Source organism: Lipotes vexillifer, unplaced genomic scaffold, assembly GCF_000442215.2.
Source record: "Lipotes vexillifer unplaced genomic scaffold, Lipotes_vexillifer_v1.1 scaffold911, whole genome shotgun sequence".
NCBI classification, from domain to species: Eukaryota; Metazoa; Chordata; class Mammalia; order Artiodactyla; family Lipotidae; genus Lipotes; species Lipotes vexillifer.
The window spans coordinates 2,082,529-2,101,235 of record NW_006781377.1 but is presented as its reverse complement, the minus strand read 5'-3'; the positions used below and the strand labels follow the sequence as shown (position 1 = coordinate 2,101,235).

The window sequence follows — 18,707 nt, the reverse complement described above, 5'->3', positions numbered from 1 at the left end:
ACCTTTTGGGAAATCCTGGCTTTAGTGTTTTATCAACCACTTCAAAATTAAATATAAAAATAATTCCTTTGTAGTAAACTTGCATCCTGATTTTTCTTTATTGCAGTTGAAAGTGTAAATAATAAGACAATGTAAGACCTTCCTAATGTCTAATAGAAACTGGGCTATAGCAAGTTGCCCTATTTTTATTAGGTTTTGAAGGTTTTTTGTGGGGTTTTTCTTTTTTAAATGTACAGTAGAGTGTTGTCTGTATAAGTGTTAACTGTAGTGGGATTTTGTTCAGCAAGCCTGAAATTTATACTTTGAAATAAACTGCTGGGTTTTTAACATCCTGTGTAGTCTGATTCATTCTGATTATTCTCAGCCCTTGTGTTTTTTTGTTTTTTCTTTTGGGAGTCTTTCACCTTCTTAAGAGTCACTGTTACACTGTTCAGTGTGGTTCGTTTAACTTAACTTGACAGTACCACGGTACTCAAGCCACATACAGTTCTCCAGCTTTGAAAGAAAAGTTTGTTATGCAGAGTTGCTCCCAGGTTAGATATGCTGCTTTTAACTAGTGGGAGACAACATTAAAGTTTGCTATATTATGAGCCCATCCTGCGCCAGAAAAAGACTCAGCTGTTGCTTCTTAACCACCAGAAAAAGAACACTATTGGAGTATTCCTATCGGAGGTCCCACCGCCCCCTAGAGCTCTGCCGTCAAGCACATCCAGCTGGGAGAAGGGGAAACAGCATGAGCAGTACAGGCTGTTTGTTAGGGGCCAGGCCTGGGAAGAGTCCACTCGCGAGAACTCTGCCACGTGGCACAGCTGCCCAAGGCAGCCTGGGAGGGAGGTGTGGTCTGCGGGGCCAGGCTTAAAAGCAGAGAATGGATTTTGGTGAGCGAGGGAGCAGCTTCTACCGTACTTCCTTGTGTATAAGCCTGCGTGCTAAAGCGGTGTTGGCGTTCATCATATGTAATGTTTTCTTCTGCAGTGCTCTACCCTATAGTACACGCTTGTCTTAAACATGACAAAACTGGCAGTGAAAAATGAAAGTGATAGACTGGATTGAATGTATTTTAAGACTAAAATTCTGAATGGGAAAACGTAGTTAAAATAGTGCCCTTTGTATCTCATCTCCCTCCATTTTATGTCAAGTTACAGAATTGGTTTCATGGTAATAAAATCAAAGTTGTAGGCCTCTGGCATGCCCTCATGGAGAGTTTTGTTGAAACGGCTCCAGTGAAAAACAGGGAGGCCACCTTGTACTGTGGGCCCACTAATGGCATAGGCTGTGTACTCGGACGCCAGGTAGATATCTGCCACCTGCAAAGAGAGGAGAGGGGGGCATTTTAGGAAACCGCTGGGGAAAAGCTAGACTACATCCCTGCTGTAGCTGTCGTTCCTGCTCCTCGTCCAGAGTCACAATATTAGCTCCCCTTAAAGTGAAATCTTACAAGCTTCCCCAATAACCCTCTGTATCCATCTGGCATTCAGATGTGCACTGACTAGTAGAAGTGTGTTAAATTAACCGCCAAAAGTGTGAGATCTGGAATCAGGTTACTCACGTTTGGAATTCTAGCTCCAAAACGTATTTTGACTCCGTTTTCTCATTTGTAAAAAACTCTGCTTCATAGAAGAGTTGTCATAAGGATTAATGAGAGCAAATACTTGAAGCAGTGCCTAGAATAGATTAATTCCTCAGTAAAAGTTATTATTAATCAGGGCACTAACGAGTATTAAAGTAGAAGGAACTCGATGAAAAGTGAGGTCTGTGGTTCTTAGAAACACTTGAACATTGGGTAGCAGCAGATCTGAAGCTTAGAGGGGAAAGCAGGAAATGTCTCATAACTTCTGATTTTCCTCATATTCAGAATGGCTCAAGAGAAATGATATTTGTAAAGTATATGCTTCAACAGAGACTTTTTTGATGAAAAATTGGCAGGCTCTTGTCTCCTGAAGAAAGTAAAATTTGGCAGATGGAAGCTTGGCTTGGGTTCTCCCCAGTTCAAGTAATTCTCTTTGTGTGTTCTGGAATGGATATAACACTTTTCACACACTTTACTGAATGTTTGCAAATGCCATTAAAAAGAAATAAATGCAAAAGCATTCACTGGGGCTTCACGTGTGCCAGGCTCGCTACATCCACTAAATTTTTCTTACACAACATTTTGAGAGTCATTAAGGCTAAAGTTTGGCTCAAACTATTCTAAAGCATCTTCTGTTTAGACATTAAGCTGATAGAAAAAATAATGTATGGTGGGGGATTGGCATTCTTACAGTTATCAGAGCTTCAGATAGAACAGTTAACTCCGCTTGTAACAGATTTCTTCTAGAATTTAGGACTGGAGATGCAAATGAAAAGACATATGCCCAAGCCAAAAGTGCAAAAGGATGTGGTAGAATGATTCCTTCCACCAACTAAATGGCTAACTCACAACCTTGGACGTCCCAAATCCTGGTAAATTTTTAACTAACTAGCTCTCTGAGGGAAAAAGACCCCAATTTGTAGTGTTTGCTGATTTCCATGATGTAAATATTCCACCACTTCAAGCTATCAACATGGTGTCAACTATTTTAACAACTGGTTCTCACAAGCCTATATGAGTGGGCTTCAGCCCCACTGCAAACTTTTTATTACCTATATTGTGAGACACATTACAACACTTAACAATTCTAGCATAGTGAAAACTCTTTATTGCTTGAGCATCTGGTCCAATGCTTGTTCCTTCAGCTACATTCAATTCCTGTGTAACGTGAAATCACACTGCTCTCAATATGTTCTTTGGACTTTGGGCCGGTCTGGTAAACCTTACAACCTCCACAATATCACCATCATCATAATCATGATTGTGTACATTTACAAACAACCCACTAAGTACTGTTGTGAACATTTTATAGCTATTAAATGTTGATTCTTCACAACAACCCTTGAGGCAAGTACTCATTTCCATTTTTCAGATGAGGAAACAGAAGCATAAAAGATTATGTGATTTATAGCTGAGTGGCCGAGCAGGAACTGGAAGTTAGGCAACAGGACCTACCACCAGAATCTCTGAAAAAGCTGATTCCTGGATTGAGTTTGTGTTTAGAGGCATTATTGTGTTTTATGCCACAAAAACCTCTGCAGCTCTGCCTTTGAAAAGGCCTAGGTACTGGTGGAAATTAAATTCAAAAGCCAATAGCGACTGGATGGGAGGGGAGTTTGGGGGAGAATGGATGCACGTTATGTATGGCTGAGTCACTTTGCTGTGTGCCTGAAACTATTGCAACACTGTTAATTGGCTGTACTCCAGTATAAAACGAAAAGTTAAAAAAAAAAAAAAAACAACCAAGAGCGTGTTACCTTGGTGTCATAGCAACCTCCAGGACTTGGATTAAGTGAGTTCAGGTCCTCACGGCAGCAGATGGTATTGCAGGGATCACCGTTACTGTAAGTATCGTTCTTGTAATCTAGGAAACAGCGATGGGGAAAAGTGTGAGCACTGACCATTCTGAGACCCACTTATCCACAGTAAACTGGACCTGTTAAAGCCTAGATGATCAGAGCGTATACCCCAGAGACCTCCTCGGCCCAGCCTGCTCCCATATACAGAAGTCACCTCCGACTTGTACTGGGAAGAGGCAACCGCCAAGTCCCCTGCTCCAGGCTCAGCCTGGTCTCAAGAACCTTGCACAGTGAAGAATGGATGGAAGAGAGGTAACAGAGGACGAAGGTACCGACATTTTTTTTAACAAAATAAATACAAATCTGACTCGATACTGTTCATCAAAAATAAAGTGTTTCTGAATAATTGTTGTTTTAGTAGCTGCTTTTCTCCTTGGAAGGAAATCTGTTTGGGACGGTAGGGTAAAAAAAGTACCCTACACGGGTTCTTTCTTCTGTGTTTTACATATAACTTTTTCAGTTAAAAAAATATGTAGGATCTTCTTCCTATCATTTTTATAAAAGAGGACAAAATTCTATTTGTTGTGTATATAGCATGCATAGTATCAATTGAATACTAAATAATTCAATAACTTCTTATAATTCCTTCTAGTACAGAGATGGTAAAATGACATGGATTCTTTATCCATGGGGAAGAAAAGGAGTTTTGAAGAATGATTCTTGAGAAATGTGCTACGTACTGTTGTAGCGCATGATATATTTCATGGATTCCATATCAGTCACTTTCCCTTGGTCACGCCGGAAGATTTTGGCTCGTGAAGCCAGATCATAAGAGTAGTCCAAACCCAGCTTCTTAACCAACATTGGATAGCCGCTCCAGTTGTAGATTTTTTCATGGAAAGGAATGTTGTAGGAGGGCCAGTATCCTAATTTGGAATGGAAGGGAGGGAAGGGTGGGATGGACAGGGAGGAAGACCAAAGAGAGAGGAAACAAAAGAAATGTTATTCGTGGTACTTTCTTTTGAAAATTGGCACAGCTGTGTAATTACAAAATGATACTACATAGAAAATAATGACTGTGAACCCTGGCAATCAATCAAACAAAACAGATCCTTTGACATTTACAGACTCGTTAGACCTCTAGATTATTCCACGAGGGGAAGAAAAGCATCAGGGTTCTTTGGGTTTTCACCCCAAATTCTTAAAGCAATCTTAAGCAGATTATCTGAATTCTAGGCTCAGGGTTGAATAACTAGACCTTAGGCAGTTAACCTCATTCCCCCAACCCCTTTTTTTAGCAGGAGGAGGGAAAGGAAGAGTTCATAATGTGAGGGGAATGGAGATGGTCTTTACGGTCCCAGTAGGCATTTAACTCCTCTGACGCTCAACACTCATAAAGGCTCAGCTTCATTCAGAGCTTCACAGTGTGCCAACGTCACTAGGCGTCAAACATGTGACACACCTTTAGTAAAATCAACATTTCGGGAACAGCTCAGATTACAGTGGCCTAGGGTATTGCCTATAGGACAGTCAGTCAACCTTCACCATTCGGGGATTAATTCCCACTCCCATATTCTCTTAGCCCTTGTCTGCCTTTTTCCCTTCTTACTGTTTTATAGGATCCCCTACTCGGGGGTGAAGTTATTAAGAGAAAACAAATGACAAGACATTCAACCTTGCTGATTCTGGGGCACAGAGCCAGCATCAGGAAGAAGTGAGATAAAGACAACATGCAAAGTGCAGGCTAAAAGTCACACTTATTATTGCAGTGTACCTAGGTTATACAACTTGGGAGTTAGACTGCCTGGACCTTAAGCCTGGTCCTGCCATTATTAGGTATGTGACCTTACACGAATTTTTTAACCTCTCTGTGCCTCAGTCTATAAAATGTGAACGATGATAGTACTTACCTAATAAGGATCATTGTGAGAGTTAAATGAGTTCAAACAGATGGGGTAGCTTACAACAGGGTCTGGTACTTGGTAAGCATTAGATGAATATTAACTTTTATAATTATAGTTCTCTATATGAATAGCTCAAATGAATAATAAAAATGGCCGCTTTATACTTCACATTTTCATAAAGCTTCATGACTAAAAAAGGATTTAAAATAGAGTATCTTATATAATATCACAATACCTGCTGACGTATAAATATTACATCCCTCCTCCTAAAGGAAGAAACAGAGGTTCCGAGAGGTCGAATGCCTTCCTTCTGACTAAAAACACCCAGGGCTTCTATCGGCATATCACAGCTGCTTCCAAATGCTAGCAGGTTTGCGGGACTTTTTTTTTTTTTAAATGGCTATATGATATTGCTTAATTATTTAGGAAAGTCACATGTTTCTTTCTGAGCCTTTCTTCCCTTACAGTAAGATGGTAACAAAGCTACTTATCTGGAAATATGTTATGAAGGTCAAACGAAGGAATATAAGTAAAAGGTATGTCAAGTATATAGCAGACACTCAATGAATTTAACTCTGTGTTCTTCTTGCCTCTGGGGGAAAACAAAACAAAACAAACTACAGACAGATCAGCATCAACTTGTTTTAGTCCCAGGGTAGATTTCTTCATGGGATCTAGGAATGGGATTGCAAAGAACCTGAATCTACCAGCATATAATCAGCGGCTTCCTATTATTATCAGCCTCTTAGAACCAAGTCAGACAGCTAGGTTCTCAGTTTTGAACTGCCATGCCAACCAAGTAGCCACCTAATGATCTGACTTCTCAGGTGGATTTTCCAACAAGAAGAGGAGGTAGGTCCGCTACTTGGTAGCATCTGATCTTCTTGGCAATTGAAGTTGCCACCTTAATTAATTCTGTTTTATGCACATTATATGCATTTAGCTGGCAGGAGCCATCCTGGAGTGAGGCGGTTCCCTCTGGGTGTCGTTACAAGATGGATTCGAGGACCTGGGAAATGAAGGACCGGCCCTGATCCCCAGGATCCATACCGTATCTTGGTTCTGTTCCTTCTCATCTCTCGGCTGATCTAGTTCAAGTTTCCTAATTGTCCTCCTGTCTTCTCTCTGACCTGTCTGTTCTCCCTTTTCAAAGACTCCAGTTTTCTAAAGGATAAAGGCTAATTTTTAGTTTTTTAAGGAACCTCCATACTGTTCCCCACAGTGGCTGTATCAATTCACATTCCCACCAACAGTGCAAGAGGGCTCCCTTTTCTCCACACCCTCTCCAGCATTTATTGTCTGTAGATCTTTTGATGATGGCCATTCTGACTGGTGTGAGGTGATACCTCATTGTAGTTCTGATTTGCATTTCTCTAATAATTAGTGATGTTCAGCATCTTTTCATGTGCTGTTTTTGGCCATCTGTATGTCTTCTTTGGAGAAATATCTATTTAGGTCTTCTGCCCATTTTTTGATTGGGTTATTTGTTTTTTTGGTATTGAGCTGCATGAGCTGTTTGTATATTTTGGAAATTAATCCCTTGTCGGTTGCTTCGTTTGCAAATATTTTCTCCCATTCTGAGGGTTGTTTTTTTGTTTTGCTTATGGTTTCTTTTGCTGTGCAAAAGCTTTTAAGTTTAATTAGGTCCCATTTGTTTATTTTTGTTTTTATTTCCATTTCTCTAGTAGATGGGTCAAAAAAGATCTTGCTGCGATTTATGTCAAAGAGTGTTCTGCCTATGTTTTCCTGTAAGAGTTTTATAGTGTCCAGTCTTACATTTAGGTCTTGAATCCATTTTGAATTTATTTTTGTGTGTGGTGGTAGGGAGGGTTCTAATTTCATTCTTTTACAAGTAGCTGTCCAGTTTTCCCAGCACCACTTATTGAAGAGGCTGTCTTTTCTCCATTTTATATTCTTGCCTCCTTTGTCGTAGATTAGGTGACCATAGGTTCATGGGTTTATCTCTGGACTTTGTATAAAGGCTAAACTGACTGCTCATCAGGATCCAAAAGCTGTATTTTCCCCTGACTACCTATCTTCCGTGTCACAGCCTTCTCTCTAGCTGTCTTGGGCTAATAGTTTCTCCTTCACACCACGGTCTCCATGCCTCTATTTCTTTGACCTTGTCCCCTTGTCAAATTGCTGAGCTCCTTTCTAGCCTGTAAACCTCCACGCAGACATCATCTTCTCTTTCATTTATTTAACAAATATTCAGTGAGGACGTCTTAAGTGTGCTGAGCACTGTGTTCAATGCAAGACGTTAGGACTTGCTAAGTGTCGGCAATGTGCTCAAGAACTGACAAAAATTATCGCAGTTAATTATCATGACAACCCTGTGAAATTGCAAAGGTCTACACTCCCACATCGCAAAACTCTTGGGGGCCAGATGTGTTTCAGAATTCAGGGTTTTCCAGATTTTAGAACAGCAATGGTGTGTAAATTACAGATGATGTTGCAGTCTCTGTGGGGAGCCCCTCATAATCAAAGACATTGATAACTCTGTAGCCTGATGTATAAATTCTCTCGAGAGAAGAGGAAATAAATAGAGACTATAAATAGTTCGAGTTAGTTTTTGCTACAGAGTGAGTTCAGATCAGGTCATATTTTGCTACCACAAGTGAGCTAAGACAAAAAACAAAGGAACAAAGAACTTTTAGAGTTTTGAGATTTTGTAATTACAAATAAGTGACTAGGGACCTGTACCATTACTGTCAGGTTTTACAGATGAAGAAAGTGAGGCTTGGACAGAGTGGATAAGATTCTGAGGAACAGATGATAGTCAAATCAAGGCAATGTGACTCCAAAACCAGTACTTTCAACGTCTGGGCTGTGAGCTTGCCCTCCAGAACTGCCTTCTCTCATCCCTCCCACTGACAGTGTCACCACCAGGTTTGCTACACCAGAGCTTATCACTGCTGTTTGCTTTCTGGGTTCTAATAGCTTCTTGCTTCCCTATCAGACTGTGTGTTGGGGATTCTACATCCACGCTTTTCCAGTCCCTGGGCCGGAGTAGCACTCCCATAAATAGTTGCTGAACTAAAAGTTTTACTTGGGAACCCAGGAGAGAAGGTAATATTGGAACCATAAGCAGTCATAAGATTGTGAATGCCTGCCTGGCTTTGTCCCAGTCTACGCATAAGGGTAGATTATGCTGTCACGTTAAGAGTTCGAGGTGCAGGTTTTACATGTTTTGCTGAATGAACCTGGTCATTCTTTCCCTGTTTGACTAGCAACGGCATTCCCCTCCTTCCTTCCCCACCATATACTCCCCGCATCATACATTCACACAGCACATATTACCCATCTCTCTCTCTCTCACACACACACACACACACACACACACACACACACACACCAGACTTCCAGACTTCTAGCATGAAGAAAATACCTGTCCGCAGAACATCGGTTTGTTCAGAATATTCTACATATGTAGGAATTTGCTCCACAATGTACAGAGTGCCTTTATCAAGGCTGTAGTTCAGATTTACCTTCTTCAGGTCCAGGACCATGTACTGATTGTTATACGTGCCTGAAATATCAGAAGACATGAAGACAGGGCATGGGTATGGCTTTACTGGTTAACTCCAGATCTAAACGTACGTACATGCCTATAAGTTATTCTGCAGGGCCACTTACCAGAGTTGTATTTTGAAAAGACCTCTGCCCACTGCTTGCCTCCGTTTGCCATCATATTGGCCACCCGGACTCTCTGCCAGGCCAGGAGAGACTTGGGTACCACGTGCAGCAGTAGGGTTTTATTATACACGCTGTTTGTGGTCTGCAGCAATACCAAACCACTGCTGAGAAGGTAAAAGTCGTCCAGAGACTCCAAAAACCCTACAGGAAACATGAATACACAAATCAGCATAACACATATGCAAAATATTGAGCCATCAGTGTTAGCATAGAGCTTTGTGTACACAGTGCATTTTGCAGTGTCCGTTATTATCCTCTCCCAGCTTTGGTTCCCCTCTGTGGCAGTTACTCAACTGCCGTTTCTAAAGGTGCCAGTGGACCTCCATCCCTGGATTTGCCATTGAAAAATTTTGATTTTATGATTTGGGATGACAAGAATACATTAACTCGGGACTATTCCAAGTTTCCAAAATGACGAACAGATCCTCACTTGCTAGGATTTTCCAGGAGAACTTTTAATTAGGGCGAGATATTAGCAGGATTCATTGTTGGATAGTAAGAATACGGATGCCTTCTTTCTTTCTCCTTTTCTGTATTTTCCAAATTTTATGTAATGAGTCTACATAATTTTTTTAAGTAGAAAAAGTATCTACATTTATAAAAGTGAACATGGTTTTGACACTCTGGGTCAATGTGTTTTACAAATGTTGGAAAATCAGCAGAGCCACAAGTCTTCTTTTTAAATAAATTTATTTTATTTGTTTGTTTTTATTTTTGGCTGCCTTGGGTCTTTGTTGCCGTGCACGGGCTTTCTCTAGTTGCGGCGAGCGGGGGCTACTCTTCGTTGCGGGGCACAGGCTTCTCATTGCCGTGACTTCTCTTGTTGTGGAGCACGGGCTCTAGGCACACGGGCTTCAGTAGTTATGGCATGCGGGCTCAGTAGTTGTGGCTTGCAGGCTCTAGAGCGCAGGCTCAGTAGTTGTGGCGCACGGGCTTAGTTGCTCCGTGGCATGTGGGATCTTCCCAGACCAGGGCTTGAACCTGTGTCCCCTGTATTGGCAGGCGGATTCTTAACCACTGCACCACCAGGGAAGTCCCTCAATGACTGTTCATTCAGCTCCTGGGCTGAGGTTGTTCTGCAGTGTTTGAACTGTACAGCCATACTTGGCAGCCTTGAGCAAACTCTGGTAGCAAATCTCCACAGGAGAGAACTCTATTTCTGGCATGATAAACTTGCTAATTCACTCCTTATTGTAGCAGTCTCTGTGGACACAAGAGGGCAGGCGTTCTTTCATATGTGTGAGTGACTAATACTAACATAAAAGGAGTAGTCTTTCATTCAAGAGCAAGACTGTTTGTTGAAGACAAAAAAAATGTAGGCCACCCAGAGTTCTGGAACAAAGAAGATAAATTGTCTTACAGAAAACTTTAGTCAAGGAGTTTAATTCTATAGTTTAGAGTTTAAGATTAAAAAAAGGAAAAGGCCCAGAGAGGGGACAAAGTCCTGAAACAGTGCATTATAAGAGAAACAAATGTTCCTTGACTATGTAAAGTTGTATTCCTGCTCTTATCTGTCACTAGTAGCTTTGGAAGGCACACTATTTTAGATCAGGGTAAAGTGAAACACTTCAGTGTGAAAGCCAGTCAGCAAATAACATTTCATAGTAAGCTTCTTGCTAAATTTAATCAAGAAATAAGAGAACCCTTACAGTTAATAAAGCATCTTTCAGGACTTAAAAAATATGTAACCACTTGAATTGTAAACATTAACAAAGACCACTTTCCTCTGATTCCATTTAGATCTATTGCTTAGTAAAACACAGAAAAGTTTACCCTTATTATCCTATCAAATGTATTTAAAATGTGCCCATTTGGAAGAGTGACATCAACATCATGGGGGGTGTGAGACACTCCCTTTGTCTCTCCCCTTCAAACTACGACCAGTAAAACCAGTAAAACATCCATAACTCAACAAAGGTTCCTCGGCTCAACACAGCAGCATGCTGGAGAGTTCCACACATCTGTCATCTAAGGGTGGGTGGACTGGAACACATAAAGTAGGTGGAACCAGAGGGACTGTGAAGGCAGTGCCTGCCATCTCCGTCCCCCAGGTGGCATTGTCAGCAACACCGGCAGCAGCAAGGAACCAACAACCCTGGAGACAGAAATAGTGACAAGGAGGGCACCAGGCGACACCTCTAACACAGACAGTGGAGGGTGGAAAGTGCCAGCTTTCAAAAATAACCAGAGGCAGCGCGGGTAAGAGAAACCAAAAACTTGTGCCAAAAACTTGTGCGCCACCTACTGGGAAACAAAAGAAAGGCATCTAATTACTAACCTATTGAATAGCTACAATCAAGTGAGGAAAAAAAAAAAAGCTTTACCTAAAGAAGAAACATGTTCACCATTTCAAATGCACTGGCAGAGGAGCACTCATCAGGCCCCATGAAGAACCATGGTAACAGAGTACCATAAAAAGAAAATGACAGTCCTCCAGAAACCAAATTTAAAGTCATGGAATGTTGTGATCTGATAGAGAATTCAAAATAGCTGTCACGAAGATACTCAACCAGCTACAAGAAAACTTGGAAAGGCAGTTCAATGACCTCAGGAATGAAATGAATGAACAGAAGGAATACTTTACCAAAGAGACTGAAGTTCAAAAAAAGCACCAAACAGGAATTCCGGAGCTGAAGAACTCAATAACTGAGATGAAGGATGCATTAGAAAGCACTGGAAATAGAGCAGACCACATGGAAGAGAGAATTAGTGAGCTTAAAGACTGAAATCTAGAAATGATACAGGGAGAAGAAGAGAGTGAATTAAGATCTAAAAAGTAAAGAAATCCTATAACCATCTGACTCTTTTAGGAAGGGCATCATTAGGGTAATGGGTATCCCAGAAGGAAAAGGGAGAGTGAAGAGTGCAGAGGGTTTATTTAAAGAAATAATAGCTGAGGACTTCCCAAACCTGGGGAGGGAACTGGATGGACAAGTCCACAAAGCCAAGAGAACTTCTAATTACCTCAATACAAAAAGACCTTCCTCAAGACACAGTATATTAAAACTGTCAAAAGTCAATGACAAAGAAAGCACATTCTAAAGGCAGCCAGGGAAAAAAGGATGGTAACCTACAGAGGAATCCCCATCAGTCTATCAGCAGACTTCTCAGCAGAAACTCTGCAGGCCAGGAGAAAGTGGAATGACATACTCGAAATACTGAAAGATAAACCATCACCCAAGAATACTCTATTTAGCAAAGTTATCCTTCAGATATGAAGGAGAAATAAAGACGTTCCCAGACGAACAAAAGCTGACTGAGCTCATCAACATTAGATGTGCCTTAAAAGAAACGTCGAAAGAAGCTCTTCTACCTGAAATGAAAAGGGAAAAGTACAGTACACAAAACTTTGAGTAAAATGGTAAGTGGACAGAATAAAAAAATTGCAACTTATTCTATATCAGAATAGGTTGTTAAAAACTTAATTACAGCATAAAGTTTAAAGGGAAAAAAGCAGTAAAAATAACTCTAGCTACTTTAATTTAGTAACAAACAACACAAAAAGGAATAATTTAAGACAACAAAAATGTAAAAAGGGAAGAGGAAAAGGAGGAAACCCATGTAGGCAAATGAAGATGAGATACTATCAGCAGAAAAAGAATAATTTTATCCATGATAGGTTTCATACAAATCTCATGGTAACCACAAAACATAAATCTAGAGCAGAGAGAGGAAACATAAAAACAAGAGGAAATTGGGAAAAACATCATAGAAAACCACCATACTAAAATGGCAGACAGAAACACAAGGAAAAAGGAACAATGGAGGGAAGCAGCCGCATAGCACAGGGAGATCAGCTTTGTGACCACCTAGAGGGGTGGGATAGGGAGGGTGGGAGGGAGACGCAAGAGGGAGGAGATATGGGGATATATGTATACGTATAGCTGATTCACTTTGTTATACAGCGGAAACTAACACACCACTGTAAAGCAATTATACTCCAATAAAGATGTTAAAAAAAAAAAAAAAAAAAGGAACAATGGAGATACAGAGAGACGAGAAAATAAAAGATAAAATGGCAGTTCTAAGTCCTCATCTATCAACAATCACCTTAAATGTGAATGGACAAAAGACACAGAATAACTGGATGGATTAGAAAATAAGACCCAACTATATGCTGCCTCCAGAAGACATATCTAAGCTTTAAAGAGAAACATAGGCTCAAAGTGAAGGAATGGAAGTTGATACTCCAAGCAAATGAGAGCCAAAAGAAAGTGGGTGTAGCCATTCTCACATGGGAAAAAATAGACTTCAAGGCAAAAATGGTAGCAAGAGACAAAGATGCACATTAAGTAATGGTAAAGAGGACAATTTGTCAAGAAGACATAACAGTTATTAATATATATTGACCTAACATAGGAGCACCAAAATATATAAAGCAATTATTAACATACCTAAAGGGAGACAACAAAATAATAGTAGGTGATTTTAATACCCCACTTACATCAGTGAATAGATCATCTAGACAGAAAGTCAACAAGGAAACAGCAGCCTTAAATGAACCTTAGACCAGATTGATTTGATAGACATATATAAAACATTCTATCCAAATGCAGCCGAATACACATTATTCTCAAGTGCACATGGAACATTCTCAGGGATAGAGCATATGTTGGGATACAAAACAAGTCTCAATAAATTTAGGAAGATTAAAATCATATCAAGCATCTTTTCCAATCAAAATGGTGTGAAACTAGAGATCAACTACAAGAAGAAAGCCAGAAATATCACACATATGTGGCAACTAGGCAACATGCTACTGAACAATTACTGGGTCAACAAAGATATCAAAGGAGAAATTTTTAAAAATTAGACACAAATGAAAATGGAAATATGGCTTACCAAAATCTATGGGATGAAGCAAAAGCAGTATCAAGAGGGAAGATTCTAGTAATACCGTAAATGGCAATATTTCTTTTTTATGGCTGAGTAACATTCCATCATATGTGTGTGTGTGTGTGTGTGTGTGTGTGTGTGTGTGTGTGTGTGTGTGTATGTCCCACATCTTCTTTATCCATTTATCTGTTTATGGACACTTAGGTTGCTTCCATATCTTGACAACTGTAAATAATGCTGCTATGAACATTGGAGTGCATGTATATTTTCAAGTTAGTGTTTTTGTTTTTTCTGATATATACCCAGGAATGGAATTGCTGGGTCATATAGTAGTTCTATTTCTAAGTTTTTAAGAAACCTCCATGCTGTTTTCCACAGTGGCTGCACCAATTACATTCCCACCAACAATGTACAAGGGTTCCCTTTCTCCACATCCTCACTAACATTTGTCATTTGTGTCCTTTTTGATGATGCCATTCTGACAGGTGTGAGGTAATCTCATTGTGGTTTTAATTGCATTTCTGATGATTGATGATTTTGAGCATCTTTTCATCTGCCTGTTGGCCATCTGTATGTCTTGTTGGAAAAACATCTATTCAAGTCTTCTGCCCATTTTTAATCAAGTTGGGTTTTTTTTTTTAATGTTGAGTTATACGAGCTGGTTGTATATTTTGGATATTAACTCCTTATCAGTCATATCATTTACAAATATTTTCTCCCATTCAGTAGGTTGTCTTTTTGTTTTGTCAGTAGTTTCCTTTGCTGTGCAAAAGTTTAATTCGGTTCCATTTGTTTATTTTTGCTTTTGTTTCCCTTCCCTGAGGAGACAGATCCAAAAAATATTGCTACAGTTTATGTCAAAGAGTGTCCTGCGTATGTTTTTTTCTAGTACTTTTATGGTTTCCAGTCTTACATTTAGGTCTTTAATCCATTTTGAGTTTATTTTTCTATATGGTGTTAGAGAATGTTCTAATTTCATTCTTTTGCATGTAGCTGTCAAGTTTTTCCAGCACCACTTATTAAAGAGACTGTTTTTTCTCCATTGTATATTCTTGCCTCCTTTGTTGTGGATTAATTGACCATAAGTGTGTGGGTTTATTTCTGGACTCTCTATTCTGTATCACTGATCCATGTATCTGTTCTTTTTGTGTGCCAATACCATACTGTTTTGATAACTGTAGCTTTGTAGTATAGTCCGAAGTCAGGGCACATGATTCCTCCAGCCCTGTTCTTCTTTCTCAAGATTATTTTGGCTATTCAGGGTCTTTTGTGTTTCCATACAAATTTTTAAGTTATTTGTTCTGGTTCTGTGAAAAATACCTTTGGTATTTTGATAGGGACTACATTGAATCTGTAGATTGCCTTGGGTAGTATGGTCATTTCAATATTAATTCTTCCAATCCATGAACATGGTATATCTTTCCATGTGTTTGTGTGGTCTTCAATTTCTTTCATCAGTGTCATAGTTTTCTGAGTACAGGTCTTTTTATCTCCTTAGATAGGTTTATTCCTAGGTATTTTATTCTTTTTGATGTTATTGTACATGGAATTGTTCCCTTAATTTCTCTTTCTGACAGTTTGTTGTTAGTGTACAGAAACGCAACAGATTTCTGTATATGAATTTTGCATCCTGCAACTTTATCAAATTCACTGTTGAGCTCTAGTAGTTTTTTAGTAGCATCTTTAGAATTTTCTGTGTATAATATCATGCCATCTGCAAACAGTGACAATTTTACTTCTTCCTTTCCAATTTGGATTCCTTTTATTTCTTTTTCTTGTCTGATTGCTGTGGCTAGGACTTCCAATATTACGTTGAATAAAAGTGGTAAGAGTGGGCATCCTTGTCTTGTTCCTGATCTTAGAGGACATGCTTTCAGCTTTTCACCATTGAATATGATGTTAGCTGTGGGTTTGTCATATATGGCCCTTATTATGTTGAGGTATGTTCCCTCTATGCCCACTTTCTGGAGGGTTTTTATCATAATGGATGTTGAATTTTGTCAAAAGCTTTTTCTGCATCCACTCTTGCCACTCTTATTCAACATAATATTGGAAGTCCTAGCCAGATCAATTAAGCAAGAAAAAGAAATAAAAGGCATCCAAAATGGAAAGGAAGAAGTAAAACTGTCACTGTTTGCAGATGACATGATACTATGTATAGAAAACCCTAAAGACATCACCTAAAAACGATTAGAAATAATAAATGAATACAGTCAAGTTTCAGCGTACTAAATCAGTATACAAAAATCTGTTGTGCAGAAAGAGAAATTAAGAAATCAATTCCATTTATAATTGCATCAAAAAGAATAAAATCCCTAAGAATAAATTCAAGCATGGAGATGAAAGACCTGTACACTATAAGACATTGTAGAAAGAAAGTGAAGATGACACAAATGGAAAGATATTCTGTGCTCATTGACTGAAAGAATTAACATTATTAAAATGTCCATATTACTTAAAGCAATCTATGGATTCAGTACACTCCTTATCAAAATTCCAATGACATTTTTCACAGAAATGGAACAAAAATCCTAAAATTTATATGGAACTACAAAAGACCCCAGATAGCCAAAACAATCCTGAGAAAAAAGAACAAAACTGGGGGTGTCACACTCCTTGATTTCGCATGATATTGGCAGAAAAACAAACACAGAGATCAATGGAAGAGAACTGAGAGCCCAGAAATAAATTCACATATACATGGACAATCAATTTATGACAAAGGAACAAACAACATACAATGGAGAAAGGATAGTCTGTTTAACAAATGGTGTTGGGAAAACTGGACAGCCACATGCAAAAGAATGAAACTAGACCAGTATCTTACATTATACACAAAAATCAACTCACAATGGATTAAAGACTTGAATGTAAGATCTGAAACCATAAAACTCCTAGAAGAAAACATAGGCAAGATGCTCTTTGATACTGGTTTTAGCAATATCTTTCTGAATATGTCTCCTCAGGAAAGGGGAACAAAAGCAAAAATAAACACATGGGACCTCATCAAACTAAAAAGGTTCTTCACAGCAAAAGAAACCATTAACAAATTGAAAAGACAACCTACGAAATGAGGGAAGATATTTGCAAATCATATATACAATGACAGGTTAATGTCCAAAATATATAAAGAACTCATACAACTTAACAACAGAAAAACAAACAACCCAATTTTAAAATGGGCAGAGAAGCTAAAAAGACATTTTTCCAAAGAAGAAATACAGATGGCCAACAGGCACATACAAAGAAGTTCAACATCACTCTTATTAGGGAAATGCAAATCAAAATCACAATGAGACATCACCTCATGCCTGTCAAAATCACAATGAGGTATCACCTCATGCCTGTGAGAATGGTTCTCTCCTTCTAGAGTGATGGAGAGAACGTGGAGAAAAGGGAACCCTCACGCACTGTTGGTGGGAAGGTAAAGTGGTGCAGCCACAGTGGAAAACAATATGCAAGTTCCTCAAACAATTAAGAATAGAACTAACATATGACCCAGCTATTCCATTTCTGGGTATTTATTGAAAGAATATGAAAACACTAATTGGAAAAAGATATATGTGGGCCTATGCTCATTGCAGCATTCTTTACAAATAGCTAACATATGGGGCTTCCCTGGTGGCACAGTGGTTGAGTCTGCCTGCTGATGCAGGGGACACGGGTTCATGCCCCGGTCCGGGAGGATCCCACATGCTGCGGAGTGGCTGGGCCCGTGAGCCAGGGCCGCTGGGCCTGCGCGTCCAGAGCCTGTGCTCCGCAACAGGAGAGGCCACAACAGTGAGAGGCCTGCATACCGCCGAAAAAAAAAAAGCTAACATATGGAAACAAGTGCCCATAGACACATGAATGGATAAAGAAGATGAGGGTGTGTGTGTGTGTGTGTGTGTGTGTGTGTGTGTATGATGGAATACTACTAAGCCATAAAAAGATGAAATCTTGCCATTTGTCACAGCATGAATGGACCTTGAATGTATTATGCTAAGTGAAGTAAGTCAGATGGAGAAAGACAAATATCATATGATTTCACTCATATGTGGAATACAAAAATAAATGAACAAACCAAACAAAAACAAACACATAGATACAGTGAACAGAGCAGCAGTTACCAGAGGGGAAGGGTGGCAGGGGGATGGCAAAATGGATAAAGGGGGTCAACTGCATGGTGATGAATGGAAGCTAAACCTTTGGGAATGAGCATGCTGTAGTATATACAAAAGTCGAAACATAATATGTAGGTACACAAAAAACTTATATAATGTTATAAACCATTAAAAAATAAAAAATTTAAAATGTGCTTATTTGCATATCACATGCATTAGCTGCTCCAAACCTCTGAAGACCACACACATTCCTTCCTTCCAAAAGAGTAGATTCAGTGTTGACAAAGGACATAAATGACATACAACTCAGGGTCAGGAGTGTGGATCATGATTGTAAAAATAGCTGTGCTGCATTTCCTCACCCCTCCCTCTATCCATACTCAGCAATGGGACTTTGCAACATCTCCCAGAAAGAGGCACTGTCTGTTTCCCCATCTCTTAAATCTGAGCTGGATCCGGAACTCGCTTCGGCTAACAAAATGCGCCAGTTCTGATTCTAGGCCTCAGGAGACCTTGCATACTTCTTCTCACCTCTTGGAACCCTGTTACAGCAGCGTAAACCAGCCCAGTCTAATTTAGTCTCTGGGATGGGAGACCACGTGCAGGAGGGCCAGCCTCTAGCTGGCCAGTCCCCCAAAGTGCTATAGAGTTCAACCAAGGTCAGCAGAGCTGCACACCCAACCCCAGCCAACCTCAGACTCACGATGTGCCCAGCGGAGACACCAGAAAGAACCATTTAGCTGACGTGTGGACTCAAAAGCAATAATAATCATGTTTCCAGCACAAAATTTGGAGGTTC

The 18,707-nt window shown here is 39.7% G+C and overlaps 1 protein-coding gene across 1 annotated transcript in view; it reads right to left on the bottom strand.

Moving 5' to 3' along the window:
- Positions 1 to 754: 754 nt before the first annotated feature.
- The window catches only part of PLBD1 (phospholipase B domain containing 1), a 34,384-nt gene continuing 16,431 nt past the window's right edge, over positions 755 to 18,707 (bottom strand). The window contains 6 exon segments of the mRNA XM_007472136.1: positions 755 to 979; positions 1,089 to 1,307; positions 3,328 to 3,434; positions 4,110 to 4,295; positions 8,662 to 8,802; positions 8,910 to 9,110. Of these exon segments, the coding sequence (XP_007472198.1) occupies positions 755 to 979; positions 1,089 to 1,307; positions 3,328 to 3,434; positions 4,110 to 4,295; positions 8,662 to 8,802; positions 8,910 to 9,110 (1,079 nt within the window).